This window comes from Meriones unguiculatus, chromosome 9, assembly GCF_030254825.1.
Source record: "Meriones unguiculatus strain TT.TT164.6M chromosome 9, Bangor_MerUng_6.1, whole genome shotgun sequence".
Taxonomy (NCBI): domain Eukaryota; kingdom Metazoa; phylum Chordata; class Mammalia; order Rodentia; family Muridae; genus Meriones; species Meriones unguiculatus.
Genome location: NC_083357.1, coordinates 27583593 through 27608511, shown reverse-complemented (window position 1 = coordinate 27608511; position 24919 = coordinate 27583593). Strand labels below are relative to the sequence as shown.

At 41.4% G+C, this 24919-nt stretch overlaps 1 protein-coding gene across 12 annotated transcripts in view; it reads left to right on the top strand.

Annotated features, from left to right (window-relative positions):
* The window catches only part of Cadps (calcium dependent secretion activator), a 452771-nt gene that overhangs the window by 342144 nt on the left and 85708 nt on the right, over positions 1-24919 (top strand). For 4 of the 12 annotated variants that reach the window (XM_060390969.1, XM_060390968.1, XM_060390965.1 and 1 more), the window contains 5 exons: positions 8473-8579; positions 13728-13748; positions 14935-15091; positions 15821-15962; positions 23706-23852. In XM_060390969.1, coding sequence (XP_060246952.1) covers positions 8473-8579; positions 13728-13748; positions 14935-15091; positions 15821-15962; positions 23706-23852 — 574 coding nt within the window. The remainder of the gene's footprint in view (positions 1-8472; positions 8580-13727; positions 13749-14934; positions 15092-15820; positions 15963-23705; positions 23853-24919) is intronic. The other 8 variants (XM_060390971.1, XM_060390970.1, XM_060390967.1 and 5 more) reach the window with 3 other exon arrangements.

The window sequence follows — 24919 nt, the reverse complement described above, 5'->3', positions numbered from 1 at the left end:
GATTCAAAAGACTGCAAAAGTCTATGAAAGATAAACTGTGATCATACAAAAATAATTGTATTATTATAAATACATTTCCGTTAAACTGTCACATGTTTTAAACCAAGCAAGCACTGGAGAATTTGATAGTATCATTGCTGTTGTGCCTCCACTCTTAACTAAAAACATGTATGATTTTCTAAGCATTATAGTGATTCCACCAGACTTTTAAATAAAACATTTTTCCTTTAAATGTATCAAGGAATTGTAAAACTTGCACAGATAATATTTTAGATGGGTGATAGATAGATGATAGGTAAATAGATATGATCAAAAGAGAGAGACAAAGAAAGAAAGAAAGAGAAAGAAAGAAAGAAAGAAAGAAAGAAGGAAAGAAAGAAAGAAAGAAAGAAAGAAAGAAAGAAAGAAAGAAAGAAAGAAAGAAAGAAAGAAAGGCATGGACAGGAAGAAAGACATGGACAGGAAGAAAGGAGAGGAAAGGAAAGCAGGAGGGAGGGACATAAATAGCTAGATATGTACATGAATAAATGGTAGGATGATAGATAGACAGAGAGATAATACCCCATCTTGGCCTGGACAGTGTGCTAAGAACTTTATATGAATGATCCAACTGGATTTTTACCTAGACTCATAAACATGGATTCACTATTGCTCCATTTATAGCTGAGGAAGCTGTTTTCAGGAAGATGAATGACTTCCTCACGAAGTACTTGGACTTAGATCTGAACAAATGCAAGTCCTAATTTTTGTTTCCTTTAACCAGGTAGAACACAGAAACGTGGGCATTTGGACAGTATCTATTCAGTAAGTGGAGGGCAAAGGCACCTACAGTTTTTTAATATAGGAAGAACACAAAGCAAAAGAATTCCATCCAGGATCAGAAAGTTGCCCAAATATTTTCATTGTTTGGGTTCTTCCTGTGGTGTTTGTAGTTATTTTTCCTTTCCAATTGGCAAAAGCCTTATAGAGCAAGTCAAATCCAAGGACGTTACCTGGGGAAATAGTAAACTGCTTGATGTTCATGTGCATGAGTCTGAGTTCAGATTCCTCAGCACACGTTTAAAAAGCTACACGTGGTCACACATCTCAGCAGTGGGAGAGGCAGAAACAGTGAGATCACTGGCCTTTTCTGGCCAGCCAACCTAACTTTCTCAATGAGTTGCAAGCCAGTGAGAGACCCTGTCTCAAAAACAGAAGGTAGAAAAAGCCAGAGTAATGACATCTAACACACACACACACACACACACACACACACACACACACATTTACTTCACAAAAGGACTTCTAGAGTCTGTGCCATGGACTCCATGCCTTCTGTAATATCCAGTTTAATTTCCCACTGACCTAGGGATTTTTGGAAGAGAAAGAGACAACAAAGATTATGTTCTTAGCAGACCACTGTGCAAAGACAATGCCCCCCTCCACAAGGAACCAGTGAGGCTGACTCCTATTGCTCGAGGATCTATGCTGTTTTAGAAGGAGGAGTATCTTTTGCTTCATGTCTTATACATTAGGAGTTAAAATGTCTCTCTTCCCAACCGTTTTGTTTTGATGATGCCTAAATATATCAGTTTCTAAGTCCCAATTCTGTAAATAACACCTCATTTATACTATACAAACAGGGAGGAGCACAAGGAGAAACACATTTCCCAGAGTGCTCTCCAGAGGGATTTTGAAGGAAGAGAGAATGTTCTAAAGTATGTCGTGAAGCAATGGACATTAAGCCATTATCTTTTCTACCAGAAAAAAATATGCCACTATGAGCAGTAACTCTTCTTCCCTGCAGATCTCACTTAATTCTCACAAGAATTCTAGGAGATAAATGCTTTATTGCCGTGTTTCACTGACTCTAAAGTTAGGGTGCTGGTTTTAAGGAATACCACTAATTCACCAAGAAGAATGTAGCAATGTTCTCAGTCAGTTGATGCCTTGCCACCAAATGTAGTGTGCACCCAGATTACTGAAGCAGTCAATGTGCTTTGTGCTCTGGACGAGGTAAGAGACTGGTCTTGCGCTCACTGAAATCCTTTTGATTGTGAGCACTGGCCTTTGATGTTTGAGCTGTCCTTCCAGCCCTGCTCATGGAGATCTTAAAGCAGAAAGTTGTTGGGCAACGTGCCCAGCAGTAACCATCTGGGCAGGTGAGGGTCCAAACTTAAGCAGCAGCCTTCCTAATCCTGCAGGGCATGCTTTCCGTGCCTGCACTAGGAAGTGATTGCGATCTGTTAGCAGCTGGACTGTAAGAGCATGTTTGGCTTCTGAAAGAAGAAGTAAAAATATAGGAAGTTATTAGATGAGCCCAAACCTCATTTGGCACTTCTAAGGAATGACACCCAAGGTTGACTTCTGGCCTCCACAGGAACACTCTCTCTCTCTCTCTCTCTCTCTCTCTCTCTCTCTCTCTCTCTCTCTCTCTCTCTCTCACACACACACACACACACACACACACACACAAGCCCCACACAGTTTTCAAATAAGAATCTTAGCACTGGTTCCTAGTAAGCGTCCATTATATGTATGTACGTGTGTGTATATGTATTAAATTAATATTTGTTTGTTATTATTTAAAAGAATACACTTTCAAATCCAAGTCTACTTTCTGATTTCAGCAATGGAACATTAGACAGTACAGCAGAGTACTTTATGTTGTTGAAATGTGATTCTGATTGAGGAAGTGCAGGTAGAGCCTAGGAATCTGTATTTCTAGTGAGCTCTCTAGTGAAGCGACAGCTACTGAGCCAGAAACTATTCTTCATGTATTAGGATATAAAAAAGAAATTATATTTTAATCAAAATTTTAAATAAGATATTACAATCTAGTCGAGAATCAACGAAACTCACAATTCTCAGTTCTGTGGGATAACCATGAAATTCCAGGAGCTATACTAGGTACCAGAGGACTATGAAATAAGCAGTGGTAATGATGGTTCCCCACCCTCAAAGGAGCTAGCACAAAAATAATAATTAAAAAAAATATGAGAGTGGATCCAGCAATTGCAGTCTGATGATGACAGTAAAGTGAAGATTCAAGATGCTGCAAGATTAAAGTTCTACAGGAGTTTGCCCAGACTTTTCTCTCCAAGCAACTGTATAAAATTTCAGAGGAGATGCTCAATGGCTCATCTCAGGTCATATGAGATAGAGACAAAAATGACTTCAATGAAAGAATGGAGAAAATGATTCATGATCCACCTATCAGTGTTTATTAACATACTAGTTTAGAGACAGAATCTTCTGAAGAGGGCTAATGGCGATTCAAGGGAGCCACTATACTTAACGGGCAGAGTCCCCAGGGAAGTAGTGCTGAGTTCACGTAGCCGTCATTACGAGGAGGCAGAGCACCTTGCAAAACACTTTATGTTTAGCTAATAAGCTTTGTCCGCCCCAGGTTTTTATGCCCCGAATCATAGCAACTCTCTATAGGCTAGGTATTTTTAGTAAAGCTACTACAAGCTCCAACATCTTCCTCAACAAATCAATGGCTGGAACTTGGTAATAAATGGGTTTCCCATCAGTCATATCTGTCCCTTTTGATATTTCAGCAGCTGGCAGTTCTCTTGCTGGAACCAGAGATGGTCAGGTTATTTAAGGGCTAATTGGAGTGTCTCTCACTCCTGGATGCTTCTCTTCCTTGGCTTAGCTATGCATGCAGAGGAATTCTCTTTTTGTTTTACTGCAGTCACATTTAACTCTCTTTCTGGAAGCCAAGTGGAATTAATTGGGTAAACATGAGCAATGGTAATTGGGTAAATGAAGTTGGAAACCAAGGTATGATGTTTTTGTTTTGCTCTGTGAGGGGAAAAAATAGGGAGCTTGTTTTTCTATGGTGGCAAACCTTACTGTAAGAATTTTGGACAGACAGTTGGCAGGAGGGAATCCATTTATGAATTCCTCCCCGGGACTCGTTGAGCTGAAATATGTGTCTGATGCCTCACGGGTCACAGATCAACACCAGACTGCTCCGTGTTGTCCCGAGAACCAGATCCAGTATTTTCATACACATGACCAGTTATTAGGTGTAAATGATCAAGGAGTTTTCATGAGAGTCACACATGAAGGTAGCAAACATTCGCTCTAAGAGCCACGATGGTATGTGGTGAAGATGCCCCCGAACTTTATAGAATGCTGTTAGCAGGACCAGCCTTTCTTAAAAGCACTATTATTTTTAAATGATTTCTACAAATTCTGTGGACATACACTCTCTCCCAAAGAATTTGAATTAAGAGAAACTGGTTTAAAAAAAAACAAACTATTTTTAGTCAGAAGCTCAAAACGCTGAGGTGGTCCTGCAAGCCCAGGACCCCACATGTCTTTCTTTCAGTAGATAGTTTGTCAGAATATGGTATTTATTCATGGCCATGCTCCCTTTCTCTATTAATGTCACTAGAATTCCACTTCTTCCATACCTCAGTAAAATGCATTTCTCCAGTTGAAAATTCAAGCAAGCCCAGACTCAAACTTGGCAAAGGACTGTGTCCCTCTCGCCACACAGATCACTTTGTAAAGCAGAACTATTAGGAGGGAGTAGGCCCAAGGTTAATGAGAAGCTCATTACCCGGGAGAATTGTGGATGCTGCCGGTGCTCTGTGCTTGTGTGGAAGAAGAGACGACTGTCGCAGGATGTTTGCAGCACTGATACTGTAAACCACATGACAGATGGGTCAAGAGCTGATTACGGCGTTCTAACATTTGGAATAGCGAGGAACATATTCGATAAGCTGGCAAGTTCTTATATATGATTCAACCCACAATATAAAAGCCACGAGAATTCCAAATTGAAAATAATTAAATGAGCTGGAAACAATCAGATACCACACATTTCCCCCCCAAATGACAGATTTTGACATGTTGAAATTCCACAAAGGGAGCACGAATATTCCCTAGCTCACTTGAACTAATGACGGCCTTTTATCTGCTTTTGCAAAACAATTAGCTTCGGCCTTCTCAAACTGTGGCAGTAACAATGACCATTTGTAGGCACCTTGACTGGAGGGAGACCTATCTCATACCTTGTCTGATTTGTTCTTGTTGGCAACCCTGTCAGACACACGAGGAATTTTTTTTAACTCTAATTTATTTGAGAAGAAACAAAATCACAGAGGGTACAAAATCAGTTAAAAAGTGAGTAGCTCATGGAGGATGAGAATCCACATCGCCAACCATTCATGCACCATACCCTGTCTCTGATCACGTGAAGGGGAGGATCACTTAGTTACCTGTGCATGTTCGTGATACAAAAGTACATCTTCTTTTGGTCAATGATGCAGAGGCTTCATTCACGCTTGTCCATCTCACTGGAGCATCCAGTGTTTTCCTTCAGCCTCTGCATGTCTGGGTAGGGGTGTGCTGAGATGCTGGTGAGAGTCCTTGTCAAATCCCATCACACCTCCGGGACACTAAGGTAATGGCGAGGGAGCTGCTTCTCCCATCGCTGTTTGTCATGTTTGCTGGTCGGGTGTTCTTTTCAGAGTTCCTTGTCTTGTCACTCTTCGTGAAAGTCACTTTGTCTCTACTTTTTTTTTCTGTCTCTCTCCACCTACCTGAACAGCTCCCCAGCCAGCTCCTGAGCCTCCTCCTTTACTCACGCAATTGCAGACCAGCATGTTATATCAGAGGCTCAAAGGCATGCCTAGGCCAATATCAAGTACTGTAAACTTCTCTCTTCTGTCACTCGGCAGCTTTCTAGCTTAGTTGGCTTTTCTGTTCACTCTTGAAATTCTGTTTCAGTTTGGAATACTAAGCTGAGGCTCAGGCTCTCAAGTGTGATGTTGTAGGTTTTGAGATACGCGGAAGAGAGCACTTATTTCCAAATGTCCACATTTTTTTTTCTTGTCTAGCTATGTCTGACATATGCAACATTTTCAAATCTCAATGTCAGCACAAAATAACATTGTTGTTGCATAACATTTTGCATGATGGTTTTTCTATGTTATGAGCTTCAACGCTGTTGAATGAAATGTTTCCTAACTATACTATATTTTCAGTTCTTTTCCATCAGTGCTCCAGCTCCTGTGAAATCAGGGTGGGGGTAGGAGTAGCTCAGTACATTTCAAGACACCAACGTGACAAAGGAGCCAGATCCATTTCTGAACACAAACTTCTTCTTGGCCTCTGGGGAAGGGGTTGCTGAAGGCTTTTACACAGCATTTTCTTTAAAGACAACATCTTACAAAATTCATGGCTAGTAGAGTGTTTGCCAGTTAGCAAACCAGCTGTTCAAACGAATAGGAAAGCAGTGGCTGTGTCTCACTGAAGTGGCTTAAGCTACAGCAGTAGAGTCACAACTCGTTAACAGTAACTGGAAGTTGGGCTGCATTTGGTTAATTGGCAGTCAAGTATTCTAGATTAAAGGCTCTTACTCCACTTATTTCAGTGGCTGCATGATCAAGTCAAATTTCGCCACGTTTTATTAAACATACTGTCTGTATATGTAACACACACAGGCATACACATACCTGTGTACATATGCACACATTCATAGAATGACTGCATGCACATGTACATACTATGTGTATCTATTGCTGGTTCTTGTAGTTAATCTCAAAGTCTTGCATTAAAAAAAAATCTTCAGGCAGTCCTCACTGAAGCATCTTGGATTTCTCAAAACAGAAAAAGCATTTGTATTTCTTAGGTAAATGTGAATAAAAATACTGGTGGGAATTATTTTATTCCTGTCTCTGATGTCATGTACAGCCAGAATTCCCCTAGATTTGGTGACCGATCCATCCAAAAGGACAATACTCTCTGTTTTGAAAGTGAGAGATTTCAAAGATGTGGTCCAAGTGGGATTTCCTGCAGATCTGTATAATGTGCAGGCTTGTCTGGTTATAAGAAAATGTGTGTATGTGTGTGATGTATGTATGTGGATGTATGTGCTGAATGGGTAATAAGCATAGGATGAAGAATTTGCAAATTGATGTGTAAATGTGAATATCAACTAATAAAAAGTACCCACCTGTACATATTTACTATCAAAATGCAGATCCTTCACTCTACGCATACTACCCAGACATATATACGCAGTATGTTTGTAGAATGCTGGAAAGTCTATATTAATGAAATTCTGATAGTCTATTTATAAAAATTGCAAACAGGTCATGTGTCCCCAAAACACAGAAGTCAATGTTGCCTCTCATTTTTTTTTTTTTTCTCCAAGAATTTTTGCTCTACAGTAAGCCATAAGCTGTTGCCACCCAACCTCCCACATCTCTTGGCTGGGTGTTGCCTGTCCTTTACCTACCCTGAAAACTCCCCAAAACTGCTATCATCAACTAGTTCTTGAACTAGTCTGGCCACCTTCCCATTTGGCTACAGTAAAGATAAAGATGATTTCACTGACCACATATGAAAGCCCATCTCCATACCCACAATTATCTAGTTGAACTGAAACATTAAAACCTGATAATCTTACTTCATCCCATTTGTCAGGCTTAGCTCCCACTAGATAAAACATTTCTTTCTGCATAGTGTTTTACTGAGTTTGTTTTCCATTATTAAATTCTCAATACTAACGGTGTGTGTCACCTAAGAAATGCCTATCTTTTTAAATTAGCCATTTCCTATATGCCCACTCCAAAAACAAGTTTGTATGACGTATTAAGAAACTTTTTTAGTGTTAGGAATATAGTTCAATAGTAGGAAAATAGCCTAGCATATGTGAGGCCCCTGGTTCAAGTCCCAGCATCATAAAAAGGGGGAAAGACTGTGCAGAGAAATTATATTTAGTGAGAGACATTCTGACTCCCAAACTTACCTAATTTGGCCAAGAAATGACACTGTGCACACACACGAGTTCAGCTCTGAGCAGGACACAGCAAAATACCGGTTATAGCAGCCAGGGACACACACCACAAACTCCCCTGAAATAACCTATCCCCAACACCCTCTTAATAATTCTGTCCTGACTCCTACATACTCAGCCCAAAATGTTTAGTTTTTCCTTTCATCCTTTTCCTGTTTCCAATGACTTGAAACAAAGAGCCCTTTGCAAATGTGCATTTCCAACATGAACGCTGCAGTACCCAGTCAACACACAGACCCACAGTGAAAACAATGCCGTCCTGTTGAGCGGTTAGTGGCCCACATGGAGACCAAGCACAGCACCAATCAACAGGAAGCCTTCGGTTCTTGCCCTATGTCAGGTAGGCAGAGCACAGCGTAGAGAGCTAGATGAGGTAGTCCACGCATGCTGTCTTTAAAGAATGTGTGTATAAAACACCACTAAATTGACACGGGCTGTCCCAGACCTCATGTTAGCTTCATCTGCAACCCGGAAGCTGGAGCACTGCTTTTCTAAGTGTATCATAATGACAATGACAACAAGGTGGCTTTATGGTTTGCTCACTTAATATTTGCATGAAACTTTAAAAAAAAATTAATAACAACTCGGAATTTTTTCACCTCCTAGTTCTATTGGCCACAAAACTAGCCTGCTACTTTCATTGAATCTTACCACAAATTCTTATACTCCAGAAAATGTAGGCCGCCTAATCACTCCCGCCAAAAAGCTTGAAGACACAATCCGTCTTGCTGAACTAGTCATTGAAGTCCTTCAACAAAACGAGGAGCATCATGCAGAGGTGAGCAGGCTCAGGGGGAGGTGTTGCAGGGTCCCTAGCTGAGGTTCCAGCCCCGTCTGCACCGGCCTGGTGGTGACGGAGATGCCTTACCTCGCATTTTCTTTTAACTGGGAATGAAGGTAGATGGTTTGGAAGGAGGCTTCTCTAGAAGGTTGTCTAAATAACCAAGAGGTGGTTGTACATTGTGCATTTCAGCCTAAGTTTTCAGTTGTTTCTCTGAATGCGGCACTGAGGTGAGTGTTAACAGAGGACTTCGGTGGCATCTGGCATGCACAGATCCAGTATCGAGACCCAGGGAATACTTTTTGGTCTTTTGTGGTTGTTTTGTTGCCAGCACTGTTGTTTTGATTGGTTCTTTGGTGTGTGGACCAAAGGTCATCTTTTTTTGTTTCCTTCTTTCCTTTCTTTCTTTCTTTCTTTCTTTCTCTTTCTTTCTTTCTTTCTTTCTTTCTTTCTCTCTTTCTCTCTTTCTCTCTTTCTCTCTTTCTTTCTCTCTTTCAGTTTTCTCTCTGTATCTTCCTCTGATTGTACAGTAATTTTCTTTTTTTAGCTTTACATTGCTGAGCACAATGACAGAGACAATAATAGGCCTATGTTGTTTGACTTGTCATTTCTGTGACACAAACCCAAATAAATACAGCTTCCTTCGTCGTATTTTTACCAAGCACTGTTAAAATGATTTTGAAATAATTATAAACTGAAGGACTTTAAAACCAACTAGATGCCAAACCTATAAAGACTTAAATGCCCCAGAGCTTCCAGGAAAGATCGTGAGGATTAAACTCTGAAACTGCTCCAAACATGAACTTTAAAATCATCTCTCAACTTAACCTGGTTTTTAAAATTTCACTAATTCTTCCTCTTTCTTTACATTCATATTTACAGAGAGGGGAGGAAAGGGAAATAGGTAAAAGTGATTTGTTTTTTTAGACACCTAAAACGACCCTTCCATGCCTAAGAAAAAATCGTTAGATGGTATATCATACACTGTTAACCCAGCCATCCCAACTGATGCTGATCGCATATTAAAATTTCCTCCCTGTTTCTCTACTGTTCCGGTCAATCTTGGCTGCCCGTGGCAGGGGAAAGAGGTATGTGACTCAAAAGAATGAGCCGGCCACCTGCCGTCAGACTCTGTGCATGCCCTTCTGGTACCATTGTCTTCTAATGGGACTTTCCTGGTGCCCCCGCTTTCTAACATTGAGCCAAGGAATGTAACGGCAACTTCCAGTGGACTGCTTGTGACGTGGGTGGCCCTCCACAGTAGGGTAAATGTGGGGTGATTCTCGTGTGCGTGCATGAAGCGATTGAGACACATTCGAGGACTGCAGTTACATCCTGACACGCCTCCCGCCTGCCTTGACTGTCCCTGGCCTGTCATGGTTTCCTCTGTCCGTCTGTATTTACCTTTATTACAGAAGAAGAGTTCCAAGCTTAGTAACCAGTAGCTCCCTGGAGTGATACTAACCTTCCTCCGCAGCTGTCTGTATGTGAGTCATATATACAGTATTTATATATAGAGAGAGTATCGAAGAATCCTGAGTTCCCTGCAGACCCTCTGTGAGCGAGGGGAAGACCCATGAGTGAGTGTCACTAACCCATGCAGCACTTAGCAATGGACACACAGCCTGGAGGGAGAAGAGGTGCCAAAATTTATCCCCAACTACACAAACTTAAGAGTGACCTCCAAACACACGCAAGGAAGTTGGGCTGGTATTTTTGTTCCTTCCACTTTTAGTTTTTTGATATTCTTTTTAGATTCAAGGGTTGGGAGATTTTAGTGATGATAAGTTTCTTCTTTCTGGGTGTCTTCAAAATCATCTCCAGGGACTTGGGGGACTCTGGCCTGCCTTTCCTGGCTTTGAGGGGTCAAGGCTTGACCAAGTCCACATATTTGTGAAGCCATGGATATGAAGAGGATGGTTTCTTCCGGTCACAGCTGTGCGTTTAAGTGAATCACAGAAGAAGAAAATGACAGACATACTTGATTGCTTATCAGGCTGCTCTCTAAGGCTCCTCCCAGATCACAAAGATTACGTATGTGCCTCAGCCACACCAAAGAGGCACCACCACACCAAAGAAATTCCAGCACTGCAAACAAAAATACGTTTTTAAAACCCAAATTCCAAAGAAGGTGTTTCTTTTTACCTTTCCCAAAGGTTTGGGGATTTTTGGAAAGTGTCAATCATCATCCTCATAATCTTTCATAAGAAATAGTTTCATCTTGCAGATTAAGAAGTCATTCAGGGCAAAATAATAAAAATAAAAATATGCTAGCTTCCATTTGGTTCTCGACACTGTGCTTTGAAATTAGTAATAAAAACCTCAGCGTGTTTTGGAGTTCTGAAGACCAAAATTATTTTGGGTAAATGTACCAAATCAGTAGTTTTACCTATGTGAGATCTCATTACTTAATCAGACCTGCCCATTGGCCTCTGCTAACTGCTGACCTCTGAGTGAAGAAATTTAGTGTTCCCTGAAGGACAAGCAGACATAAAGCACCCTGGGCCATGAAGGAATGAGAGTGCACACCAGCCAGAGCTTAGAACCCACACCAGAGATATTTGGGCTTAAGTTCTAGCTTCAGCCTATTCATCACGTGACTGTGCTCTAGTTATGCAACCTAGCTGGATGGTCTCATTAAGATGGAAGGTGACATTAAGCAAAGATTATGTTGTACCCAGCATGGGGTAAGCACTCTACAAAGTTTACCTATTGTTATGCGAAGAAAAGAATTCCCAGCAAATCAAAATATCTGATAATAATAATTTAAAAAGCTGTCTTGGGAGAAGAGGGAGTCTGCTCCCAGGAGGAGTGGGCTCGTCCTGAAAGGCACCCACCTGCTCTCAATTTCCGCATACAGACAGTAATACCTGAGGCGCTCGCAGGAATTTGAATTCTCATGTCTGGTGACAGCCCTGCCAGCTGGAATCTCTAGGGAGTTATAGAACGTTGATCCCTTCCAACAGCTGTCCAGGTGATTCCTGTGTGGAGTCCAGTCAGTGATGAGGGTGCAATGAAGCAGGCCGACTTGATACAGCATATGGTACAGAGTTTATCTTCCTGAAACGATGAGGATTTGTTAACCCAGACCCCATCTCTGACTGCTCCCTAAGATTTGACAACTAAACAAGGCACTAACTCCTAAACATGGGTCGTAACTGTTGTGGCCATACTATCTGTGAATACCTCACAAATAAAAATGACAATAGGCCTGCCCTCCCACCTCTCTCCCCCCAAAAAAACTAACCATTTTTAAAGCTGTTTTAAGTTCCAATATAATATAGTAACTCTCCCACGAGGGGAAAAAACTTTCATCAGGCAAGACTACATCCTTTCTTTATTTTCACACATGCTGGATACGGAAGTGGTTGTCACATTTCGCTCTCACATGCAGCAGATATTTTCTTCTCAGAACCTGACTTGCTCGCAGACACACATAGTAGATCTTCAAGTACTTCCCCTTCCCAATCTCTCTCTATGTATACGTATGTATATGTATATATGTATTGTGATGCACAGAGGGGCACATATATACATGTTAGTTTGTGTGCAAAATATATAATGTGTTCAGTGTAGTGAACTGTACCCCCTAAAGCATACAGCTTCTGTCTTTGAATAATAAAACGGCGGGTAAGTATTTATACTCTAATGTGGAACTCTGCATTGTCTGTGGAAAAGGTTTACTGAAACTTTAGGTGCCCATGAACATACATTACTTTGTGTGCAAAAGTGGTTTTACCTGTAGGGACCAACTTAATATGAAGGATAGCTTTTGCTCAGCCCAGTCACACAGACTGTCCATTCGCTTAGAATTACCCTTTAACTGTTTAGTTCTTCCTCTCCTAGCCAGACTCTTTACTCACTTCTTACAGAGTGCTAAAAAGAAATACCTTGGTTTTCATTTCTTCCCCAGCGCCCTGCTAAAATTTCTTCCTTCACTGCAACAGCCTCCATAGTGATAATACTGTTCTTCAAAGGGCTCATAATCTGTCCAGGCTATTTGACTATTATTGCAAAGACAAAGGGTTGCTTGATAGCAAATTCCTTAGGACTCGGCTCTTTATAGAGGAGAGATACTTCATGCCCCATGGTCTCTTGTTTGTAAGTTTTTTGTTTTTTGTTTTTTTTTTTTTACATTTAAAACATAAGACCTCCCCCCCCCAACATCTGAAGTTGAAGTTGGGCTAAGAATTTTGTTTTTAATTTCATGCATTTTTGACTGGGTTTTGGTTTGCTTTGGTTTTCTGTTTTTGTTCCCTGTCATCTTAGAACCAAGCTGTGTGTGGGAACATAATACAGCCTTCCCTGTAATATCTTCTTGGCCAGGCCCTGAAGATGTGTAACATAGACCAACCAGCTGAAGAATAAGTGACGGCTAACACGCTCCGTGCCCTTGTGAATGTCACAGATATCTTGGATTAGGAGTGAATAGTGACCCCGTATAGGGTCAGAGCTGTGCTCAGGACTCCAACTGTGCCAGCTTCCACACAGTCTCTGCCTAAAGGGCAGCAGGCTGGAAAAGCTCTAACTGGGGGAGGGAGGATTCCTTCCTTGGATGGATTCAGTCAGTGGGGCAAGGCCCATGCCGCAGGGCTCTCATCTCCAGGTGGTAAAGCTACAATAAAACCTCATTGACTCAGGCCCAAGCATTTAGAATCCATGAGGACTCGATTGTACCGATGGCTGTTTTCATTGTTCTTAAGTAAACTACTTAGCGTGAAAGCAACACTGTGGAAACTGGAAAGTCTTGTCTTGCAAGTCAGAGGCATACAGATCTTTTTTATCATCCTTGGACCTACAAAGTTAAATCTTCCATTTCTTTGACTGGCAGGCCAAAGTATCAACAATTACTTAGAAGTCTGACAGAATGTAAGCATTCTGATGCATGCAGGTGTGAAACACGGTAGACTCCAAGAATGCTGTTTACTTTGGTGCCCAGTTACAGGCTGGGTTTTAAAGCAGTAAACTATCTCTACAAGGTCCAACAATTGGAGCTAACAGACCAGCATTTCCCCACTCCCATGGCTCTGAATCGGTGAGGTTTTACTGTACATTACAATGGAAACAGCAGGTGTCTAGTTCCAGCCAAGCCATCCTTAAAGAACGGTACATGACTTGATTTTTTCCATTTAATTTGCAAACCAGCCACATGTTGATAAAGGAGAAGTAAGTAAAGTGAAATCTCATGAAAGAGGAGAGGTAGACTCTCTGCTCTGCCTCCTAGTGGCTGTTAGAATACCCCTCCAATAAGGACTAGAATACAGAAGAGCTTGGCCATTGAACAAACCCTTTCATGTATAGAACTATTTTCATAACCATCTTTCATGTTTCCAAACGCCTTCCCTTTTCTTTTTTTCTTTTTTCTTTTTGGTGAATGCTCCGGAAAGTGTTTCCAGTGTGAATACTTTGCGGCACTGAGTGGGGAGGTGGGGGACAAGAAAAGGCTGGCAATGTTTGTTTTTCTGCTCTCTTTGAAATCAGCAAAACAGGGCCTGTTGACACCACCACTCATTCTGCATGTCCCCTGCCAGAAATGATTAGCCTACATGCATGCCTGCCTTTAAACTGCATTCACATCTGGCCCAGGCTGATGCGAATGTCAGTCCTGAGACCCTGCACAATGATTCCCAAGGGCCCATGTGCATGAAAATGAGTTACTTCACTGGTATTTTTTGGTTTTCAATGTACATATGTCTAAGCCCCACGAAAGTAAGTCGTAACCCTATTCCGTGTTCCCTAGGCTAAGCCTGACATTTCCTCTAGACCAGAAGTAAAAAGCAAAGGCTCCCTACTGAAATAGACTTTTTACTCAACAGTTCTGTGGTAATTCTAATAATAGCTTGCTTTGACTTAGTCCAATGTAGGAGTAATGTTTCCAGGGTATAGGGAAACAGGAGTCCCTGGGGTTCAGTCAGACCATAGACAACCAATCCCCACATATGGAGATGTAAATGAACAGTAATTATGAATTTTCAAGTTAGACCAGCAGAAAACCCATAAACACAGTGAAGAAACTCCCAAATTCTACACCTTAGAGCAAGAACAAGCCGGCAGCGATGACACAGAGCATGACCCAAGCCTACTGAGTTATTGTAAATTGAGCAGAAGTTCAATGTCTGACACTCCTACAGCAGGGTCCTCTGACCTCTGGGTCAGGAGCAAGGCTTTCTACAGAGTAGTGCCTTGGCCACTGAGAGGCCCTCTCATATACAAACTGCTGTTCTCTTTACAATAAAATGACCACGCCCCGCTGGATGCACAGCCAGTCTTGAGCAGTGAGGGTTGGAGCAGCCGCTTTTATCCCACGGAGATATTCATCACCTTTCTGTTGTTTTTCTGCCACATTTCAAAGGCCTTCGCGTGGTGGTCAGACTTAATGGTGGAGCACGCAGAGACGTTCCTGTCACTTTTTGCAGTGGACATGGATGCGGCTTTAGAGGTGCAGCCCCCAGACACGTGGGACAGTTTCCCACTGTTCCAGCTGCTGAATGACTTTCTCCGAACAGACTGTATGTATCACCCTGAACTACTGGCTTTTCCTAAATAGCGTGCAGATAAACTTGCTGCTTAGATGCCTTTATTCCACATGGACTGCGGGTTATACAAAGCTCCTCTCTGTTTTATTGTTACAAACATACATACACACCCATTCCCCTCCCCCCACACGCTGTCTTAACTGTGGCTAGCAGTACTCTTGCCTGTCTTTATCAGAAGAACCCAAGATCCATGTGAGAAGAGGCATCCATTTCTTGTGTTTTATTCACTCTCCAGAAAAATTAGTTAGCTTAACCTCTTTATGCTTTTCAGTTTTTATCAGATGATGCTTCCGCAATAAAGGATACCTCTAGCCAAGTTATACTGCAGGCACCTCACTGTCTTGTAGTCATAACAGCCGTAGAGCTGTCCTTCTTCCAGGAGGGCAAAGAAGAAGGGAGGGGGCAGGGAATATTTTTTTTTCTTCCTGGTACTTAGTCAGCAGAAGAAGGAGTAGGAGAAAGCATTTACAAATGCTGTGGGTTGTTACTCGTCATCGGCAAACCCAAAAGGGTGACATGGCTTTTATTCACATTTCCCTTCCAGACAGATTCAAATGAGCTTTGGTGCGGTTCCTGTTTGTTTTTCTTTCGGTCTCCTTAGAAACAGGGTATTTAATACAGAAGACAATGCTCTCTGCATGTACACTGTACTTTGATAAAGTTATTGTGGGTTCTGACTACGATTTTGTTTATCTGTTCTAGATAATTTGTGCAACGGAAAATTTCACAAACACCTGCAGGACCTGTTCGCCCCACTTGTTGTTAGATATGTGGATCTGATGGAGTCCTCAATTGCACAATCCATCCACAGGGGCTTTGAGCGGGAGTCATGGGAACCAGTCAAGTAAGGAAACCTCTTTAATACCATCGGAATTTGGGTACAAATGGCTGCAGAGTCATACGGAAGTGGGTTAATGGTGTCACATGACTATCAGTGTTGGTATGAACAGAGCGCAAGCACTGTTTTATTTCTTAATACGGTTTCCCTGCCTGCATGGGATAAAGAGAAAGGTTAGAATGTGTTTTAGGAATTGATTATGTCATAAAAGATACAGAAGGATTGAGGGGTATAACTATGGATGTGGTATTTATTCTGTTTCTCTTACACAAATGTTATTTCCCACAGTGTTTTTCCTTAATTCCCCCAGAGAGGGGAAACACTGACCACAATATACAAGTTTTTATTGATTAACATATTCTATAAGACAAATCATGGGGAATTCCTGTGTGTTGTAAGCTTGTTCCTTCCCACAACTGTTGGATAACCTCAGCTGTTGGGAGTGTTTGGAAAATCCAGTACACCCTCTGCTTCAAGAGGAACAGGCTGTGCCTTGTAGACTGCCAGGCACCACTCCCAGATAGCCCAGAAAGTGATACCCCTATATAGAGGGTGTGTGATATGGCTTGAAAAGCTCTAGTAAAGCCTGACACTGTCTTTGCCCTGTTAGACTCTAGTCAGTTGGCCCCCCTCTAAGAAATAATTTGATTCTCTGTAGCCCTTTACACCTTTGAGATATGCCAACCTAGAAAAAATCGGGAGTATAGGTTAGCATTTTTAGGAAAAACAGACCTTTTCTCCCAGTAGGAAAGAACCCATGAGGCTTCCCTCAATACAGAAGCATTTTATGCGACAGGTTTATGAACTGATGTCCCTCTAATATTAATCTCTAGTCAATCCTGACTGACATAGTTTCCTCTGTTCCCTTCCGCATTAAGTCACAGGAGGATTGTTTTTTATTTGCCCCAATGAAAAGCAGGTCAATAGCCCATAGCTCCTGGTTTGAAAGGAAAGAGAAGTAATGGTTCTGTTGAAGCTTAACTCAGGAGTCTACAACTAGATCCTTAACAGGGTAAGGCATCCATGAGGGGTCTTTATTTATTTATTTATTTATTTATTTATTTATTTATTGGTCACAATAATCAAGGCCATTGTTCTTTAAGAAAAAAACTGTAAAGAGGAAAAGGATTAAATGAGGGGTATTCGTGTTTTGAAAATAGCAATGATCTTGAAATAGCATTTCCTTGCTTGGATTTAAATGTGGAAGGTACTATTGCCAACACGTAGAGAGGGAAATGATGCCACCCTTGGTTCGCAAAGAGCCTTAGATCCGGGGCAAGTGTTTGACTTCTAAGAACTTGTTTTCTCATCATTAAAGTGATTCTTTAAAAAGTTCCTACCCAGGGTCTGAGACTTGTCATGAATTTCTGTGAAAATGTCACTAAAGTCATTTTATAATCTGTTAACTTCTTCACAAGCCAAACATATGACTGTTATTCATTTGGAAGCATTCAGCGTTCTGAGTACTACCAGCAGTAAAGATAGAATCAAAATCACTTTCACAATTGGAGTCGTAGTCTGGGAATGTTTTGTTGTTGTTGTTTTTTTTTTTTAACTGATGATTTTGAACTAAAGGATCCATAATTTAAAAGCCTGAAACTTTCAAAACAGTAAGTGTTGTGAGTAATCACCTGAGCCTGTAGAAGGTGTGGGCATGGGTGTGGGCTGCGTAAGTAAATGTTTTGCTGTACAAATTGTGCTGTTGTTGGTCTGTGACCTGTTCAATTCATATCAAACAGCCTTTCAGAGGATGTGGACATATTTGAAAAGGCCAAGTAAAACATAAAGCTAGATTAACATTCCTCTTAACCACACACAAATTAGCTAAATTTTTAGGTAGTAAAAATGTCCTGTAGAAGTGTTGATGAGTAATATGGCCTGGAGAATAAAAAGAAGATGTTTATATGTAGAAAGACATAACTCCATATTCCTCCAACAATGCAAAGAGAACAAAGTGAGAGCATTTTTTCCATCGGGCTTCTCCCTAAACTGGGAAGTTGCCCGGTGCTTTGGTCATCTCAGTTTCTGCCAACTATAACACACACAGAGAGAAAAAGAGATGCACATGCGCACACACAATTAATAAAAGAGATAAAAAGAAAATACATAAAAGTTAGTACTCACCTTTCATGTTTCTTTGTTTCAAACTGTTATCCCATAAAGCAAAATTAAACTACAATTATTTGGGCTTAATGTAATGGTGGTTATTTGGTGGGATAGGTAAATAGCTAAGTTTTTGTTTGTTTACTCTGAAAAGTGGCTTTTCACCCCCGTGAGAATAGAGGGGCTGTACTTGCTCCTTTATCCTCAGAGCATTGATGTAGAACCCCATTGCTCAGCTTCAAACTTCAGCCAGACTGTCTCTCAAGACAGACCTTAGTACTCAATGGAACCCCAAGCCACAATCCTTTCCTGAGCATCCATCAGGGGATGCTGTAGGACCACTGTCCAGAGCTGGGCAGGTAGTTTGCAAGTCTTCTGGAAGCCCTGAGTGTGAAGTTTGGTCTCTGTGCATCATAGGCAACACCAGCCATATCGTGGTGGCGCATTGTAATGTGTCACAGAGGCCTTCAAAGCAGAAGAAAATCTAAGAATGCTCTTCTATGGCTGTGTGACACCTCTTTCTCTGCTTGGATTCTTCTGAGAGGAGGGTATCCTTGGCTTTGTGATTTCATGTCTCAGGTCAGGAGGTTTAGAAGGGTAAAGCAAACACTGCTTCTTGCAAAGGACTATAAATCCTACTTTCCTGGCATCAAAATGCATGTTCCTCCTCTGGGCCTGAGATGTACAAATGAAAAATACTTTTAAAATAATGCCTTTCCCAATGATGAAGACTTGGTGCTGACAGAAAGCATCCCAGAGACACTTCAGCAGTTTGTGGGTGGCCAGCTACCAAATACGCAAGTATTACTGAAGCTAGAACTCCTGACTGTGGGTCAGTGAGGTGACTCAGGAGGAAAAGGCATGGTCCTTGAGAGCTTAGAAAGCTTAATTGCCAGATCCCATGGAAAGGTGGAGAAAGAGAACCAGTTCTACAGAATTGCTCCCCGATCTCCAGGCATATTGCCTGGCACATGTGGATGCATTTTAATAATCATAATCACAATAAAATTAAAAAGAAGTACTGAGACAGTAACTTTCCAGATAACCTTGAGCCATCAGTGTCTCTGAATTAAGATCCTTTCTCAGTTGACTTTACTAAGACTCGATCAGTGACCTCCTTTATAAAACAAGGACTTCCGATAATCAAAAAGTTTCCATGGCTAAGATTCTTGGTAATATGATGATGTAGGTCTACACAAACTATACATTCTCTTTTCTCCTTCCCTAGCATCTAGAACAGAGCAGGACTTGGCACATGTCCAGGCTTAGCAGTATCGTCAAAATACTGGCAACCTGTATAGTCTAGGGATTGTAAGAATACAACAGGAAAGTAGGCTGTGGAGATGGAGAAGAGAAAATGATACAGTCCCCAGATTGGGGATTTATATCTAGTTGGGTCCAGCAATATATGCACAAGAAGAATGGCTTTACATATTACCAAAATGTGTGTACAGCTCATATAAAGAGTTGTGAGAATGTAGCTCATAGGGGGATGAGTTTCCACTGAGGGCTAGGAAGGAAATGAATTGAAGAGTAACATTTCAAAAGAGACGGAGCTCACAGGAAGACCACAAACACCAGTGGAAATGTACAGGGGAGCGGAATGCAGCAAAGCAATGCTGAGTATTTGTTGTAGTCCAGAATGGGCTATCAAAGATGGGGCAAGCCTCTCAGATGTTTGAGAGGCTCTCAAACCTCAGGAAGGTTTGGGATTCATTCTGTATCTCTCCATGATGCTCCCAAAGCTGTGGCAAATTATCTTGTTGTTGTCATATAGAAAAATGTAGGTCTATATCCAGTACATAGGTAGATAAATAGTATATCTGTGGCATTAAACTTTCATAGAGAAGGAGCTGGTTAGTGATGACTAACAGGTTAGGAATCTTACTCTGGACTCTAGGAAGGTATTGGAGAGTACCCATATCCCTGAGTAAGATTAGACCTAAGGACAAACACAGACAGAAGCTTCCGTGTGACAGCACTAGGAAAAGACAGATGTACTTCATATATTCATGCAACAAATGGCTTTCAAAAGTAGAACATGTTCTGTATCTAAAAATCTACCCCCATCCATAAGCTTAAAGCAGAAATATTTGAGAGATGATGTAACCATATCCCTTCCGCATGGAAACAGTCTTGATTAGAAACAATTCTAAGAAAAGGGCCCCACCTACATTCACTGCCATCCGTAGAAATGAGATGCACACACATCTTTAACACGGATGAACATGAGAGAGAGGAGATGAGAATTTTGTTATCTCGGGCTCTAGAGATAGGAGCTAAATGAAAGCAATCCTTTTGAGCAAGGTCCCTAAAAGGAATGAGAGGCTAATTTTTAATGTGTATCAGCTACAAGGATTGCAATTCTCACTTCTTGCTATACCCAGAGACACACACTTAGCGTTCTCACAGAGAAGCATGACTGGCTGGTTGTCCAGCAGTCACTGGAGGGCCCTCTTCAAAAATAATGACCCATTACAGCTATGAGCAGCTCGCAGAGTCTTCACATCATGACTGAGTGCTATGCAAAACCCTCCTTTAAATATGTGATATTGAAATATTATGCTTAGAAGTTACCTCCAATTGTTACTCTTTTAGTGTCCCAGATGAAATATTAGGAACCTTAGAAGTAGGCTTTTTATAATTCTAATAAAAGCAGAAATGTCATATTTTATTATTTTGAACCTATTCATTAATAACATGTGCTATGAAGGAAATGTGTCTATTTGAGCCCAAGTTCACAGCCAAAATGCTGCCTGTTACAAAAACAGTATGTTTTGATTAACATGAGTATTTTTTATTTTGTATGCAAAACAAAGCTCTCCCCCCATTTGTGTACCCTTCCTCCACTAATATGTTTAAATTAAGTTGCTTTCACAGACATTTCTATGTTATTCATTTCTAGCTACTTATAATTTGCTGAGAATTGACATTTTAACTTTCCAGGCTGCCATCTCTAAGATCTCCTAATTCCTTGATCATTATTCAGTGTGTGTATCATTTAATGATCACATTTGCTTATATAGGCTTACACATGTCTCAGTGGAAATCGCCAACGGATTTGTTTCATGGCAGTGTTTAAGACTGAGAACCACCAGGGACTAAATTCAAAGGCAAATTCCCCAGTTAAACAGAGACACATGGAAGTAAAAGTTCCATTTTTTTCTTCTACTTAATAGTAATAGTTCCTCCCGAGCAGCCCCCTCACGGCGCACTTGCAGCACAAACGATGGGTCTGTGGAACACCTATCGCCCTGAAAGAAGAGGATGCCAGCTTGGCAGTTTTGCATCCTTGGGTTTTCAGTTTGTAATCCAGGGCTGATTTGCCATTGAGCACATTTCAGCGACTTATTACTGAAGGGAGACAGGCATCCAAGCCATTCACCAGGTCCAGCGCTCTGCTGCAGCTTTGCCCGGCAGCTCGAGCGCAGAGGGAGCCTGGGCTCCAGGAGTCCTGCTAGGCAAACAGCTCACCCAGCACTGCTTTGGCGAAACTTCCTCCTTCCCTACAAGTTCCAAAAAGAGAACCTCAGGTCCTCTGCCAAAGTGCTGTCAATTCCCCCTTAAACAGGAAGGCTCCTCTCAGATGCGGAGCTAGGCTGGGCTCTGCCATGCCAGTGACTTTGGCTGGATGGAACAGCCATCAATGCCTCTGCAAGATGTTCAGTGCCAGTGTTTGGAGCCGCACATGACACAGACCCTCCAAAGAAATATAGCTTATTTGACTTGAATCTCTATCGTTCTCTATCGATCTATCTCTCGGTTCCTCCCTCCCTTTTCTCCTCCCTCCCTGCTCTTCCTCTCTCCCTTCATAAAACCATTCATCTATCTTCCATCAGTCAGTTGAACTTCAAACCTCACCCAAAACCAAAAAGCTAATAAAAGGCAACATTGCCATTTCATTTGTTTTGGCTAATTTTAAACTTTTTGGTAGAAAAGAAATATACAGCTCAATCAATCGATTTTTTTACGTACACCGTGGAATTCTCGCTCATGTCAAGAAGTAAAATCCCTGCTCAGGAGAAGAGCTTGAGGTAGATGGGTTGCTTTGCAAGCACAGAACCTTAACTCGGTTCCTGGAATCCATATAAGAACACTGTAGCACCGTGCAGCACTCACCTGGAACCCCAGCACTGGGAAGATGAGGACGGATGGGTCCATGGCACTTGCAGGCTAAGGAGCTGGTGAACACCAAGCCAGCGGGAGGGCTCATTTCAAAGGAGGTGGACAACATTCTGGAGGGTAACACCCAAGGTTGCCCACTGGCCTCCACACACAAGCATGTGCTCTCTCTCTCTCTCTCTCTCTCTCTCTCTCTCTCTCTGCTCTGTGTATGTGCATGCATGTACACCCACACACATATATGTATTTAAAAAAAAAAACAGCAGCACCATGGCATGCTCATCCTTCCCAGAAGCCACTGTCAAATATTATCCCTGCCTGTCTTCCATTTCCAGGGGCAGCTGCCATGGTATTCAATAATATTGTAAATCTATTTTTGACCCAAGGGTTCTACATATTACCTGAATCTGGGGTTCTTTTCTTTTTGTGTGTGTCTGTTTCTGTGTGGAAGCATGACTTCGTTTCAATAACTCTCAGTCTGGGAGAGAAAGTGTCCATTTTCTTTCCGTGTTCCATAAAATTCCCCAAGGATCATCCTTCTTCTACAGAGGATTTCTTTATCTTTGCCATCCATGCTGGCACCCCTTGCGTAAGTTCCTGTCTTGAGAAGTAGCCGTTGGATGGCATTCAGTTTCTGCATGCGACTATTTTGTGTACACTGAAGTCAATGAGTCTTCTCTTCCCATTTGCTGTCTAATACGTGGCCAAAGAGATCTTTTATTTATAGTAAGTTATAAATGAAAGTAAGCAGAGCTAAGGTAATTCACCATATATAGTCTTAAGAAGTATGTTGTAGTTTTTGTTTTTATTTAAATTTCTTCATTCTTTGAAAACGTCATACATGTATACAATGTATGAAAGTATGTTGGATTCACATCTACTGCTTACATTAAGGAGACACAGTATGATAGGTACGTGGATTCACGTATGTTTTGGGTAGTGATGAAGTCAGAGTAACGAGTGCATCCATTATGTTACATTGTGATCATTCCTTTCTGATGAGTTTACTCCCCTCCTCTCCTTTGGGACACAGTTAATGAATTATCAATTATATTCAATCCATTGACCACAGAATGAACACCAGAGCTTACTTACCAGTGTACTCCTTTGCCTTTTCTCTTGCCCCACCATTCTACTAGCCTAACTGTCTCATAGCACCCCAGTTCCAGCTATGGCCAGAATTCTACGAACATCAAGCTCTTCCAGGACAAGCTCTAAACTCTATTGAAAGTGGCCTTGAGAGCTAGAGTTCTCTCGGAAACATTGCAGTTATGTGATCATTGTACACGCGTGCTCCATCAGTGTCTGCACTTTTTAGTTTTCCATTAATGCTATCATTTCTCTCCGGATTCTGAGTCACCTTTCAGCTTGCCATCTGTAACCTGCTTCCCAAAAGCGTGTTGCTCAAGTCTTCACCATTGTCTTCTGTGGACTTATCCAGTTTATTTACAACTGTTGTGTGCTTCTGCCACATCTACATTGTCACTGTGATGGTATTTTTCTTTCTGTCTGTTTCTTCCACAGGAGTTTAACCAGTAACCTACCCAATGTGAACCTACCCAATGTGAACCTACCCAAAGTACCAAATCTACCAGTTAACCTCCCTCTAGGCATCCCACAAATGCCTACTTTTTCGGCACCGTCATGGATGGCTGCTATATATGATGCTGAGTGTGTATTCAGTTCACGTTAGCTCTCGTTTAAGTTAAAGTGATCTTGGCATGGATATGGATTGCTTATTTCTGTACATCCTATATAACAGAGATGGAGATGGATAATTAGACATATTTTGCTGATCATGCAGAGACAATATTGTTTATTTCTGGCATTCATCGTGTTTGTAAGACATTTGCTATATATACGCACTAACGGTTTGTCTAACGCCCACTGAACACTTGAGGACTGTGTTTTACTTCCTGAATTATTTTGTTAGAGGATTTCTAGCCCCTGTTTTCAATGCAGGGCCATGACTTTAGGGATTATTCATCCCCAAATAATCTAGGAAAGTTCTTTGATGGGGTGGCCATCATCTCTGATCTGATCTGGGTCTACAAAAGAAGCTTGCTGACCTAGGAACTGGATTTTGGTTTTTGATTTAATAATTTAACATTTTTTTCAAGGCTGATTAAGCTATAAAGCATATTTCTGGTGCCAGTAAATAGCAGGATATCACAATGATATTTTCAGGGCTACATGAAAATTTATGAATGGGCCTGCCAGACTAGGTAAATTGTTTGTGTAAGCACTTACCAAAGTCAAAGTACAGTAGTAAGTTCTGAGGTCTAGGTAGCAGAGAGTTTTCTGCATTTGAGAACCTGAGATTCAGGGCCACACACAATTAAGTTTTGGTACTAGTGTTTCTGCATTCTCAGTGCAGAGACATTCTTTGCTTCCATCATATGAATGTCAGGGATGTGGGAGGTGTTTTTGCCTGGAGCCCATGCTACTTCTTCAAAGCGAGCAGTTTGAAGGACATGGGGTTAGAGTATACATCTCATCCTACTTAGGAAATGACTTTTCTCTCCATTTTCCTTAACTAGAAGAAGATCCAGCACCCCTCAGTTCTACCTCGGGAAAATGAAATGAGAACCATGTGGGTGATTTAATAAGTGCAATAAGGTTTACCAGTTCTCCACCTTCCTTTGATCCTTTGCTTGGACCACAGCTAATTATAGGCCAGATAAGCTTTTCCTTGGAAGAATAAACTGGCACATTTTCAAAGGGAAGTGTTATTATCA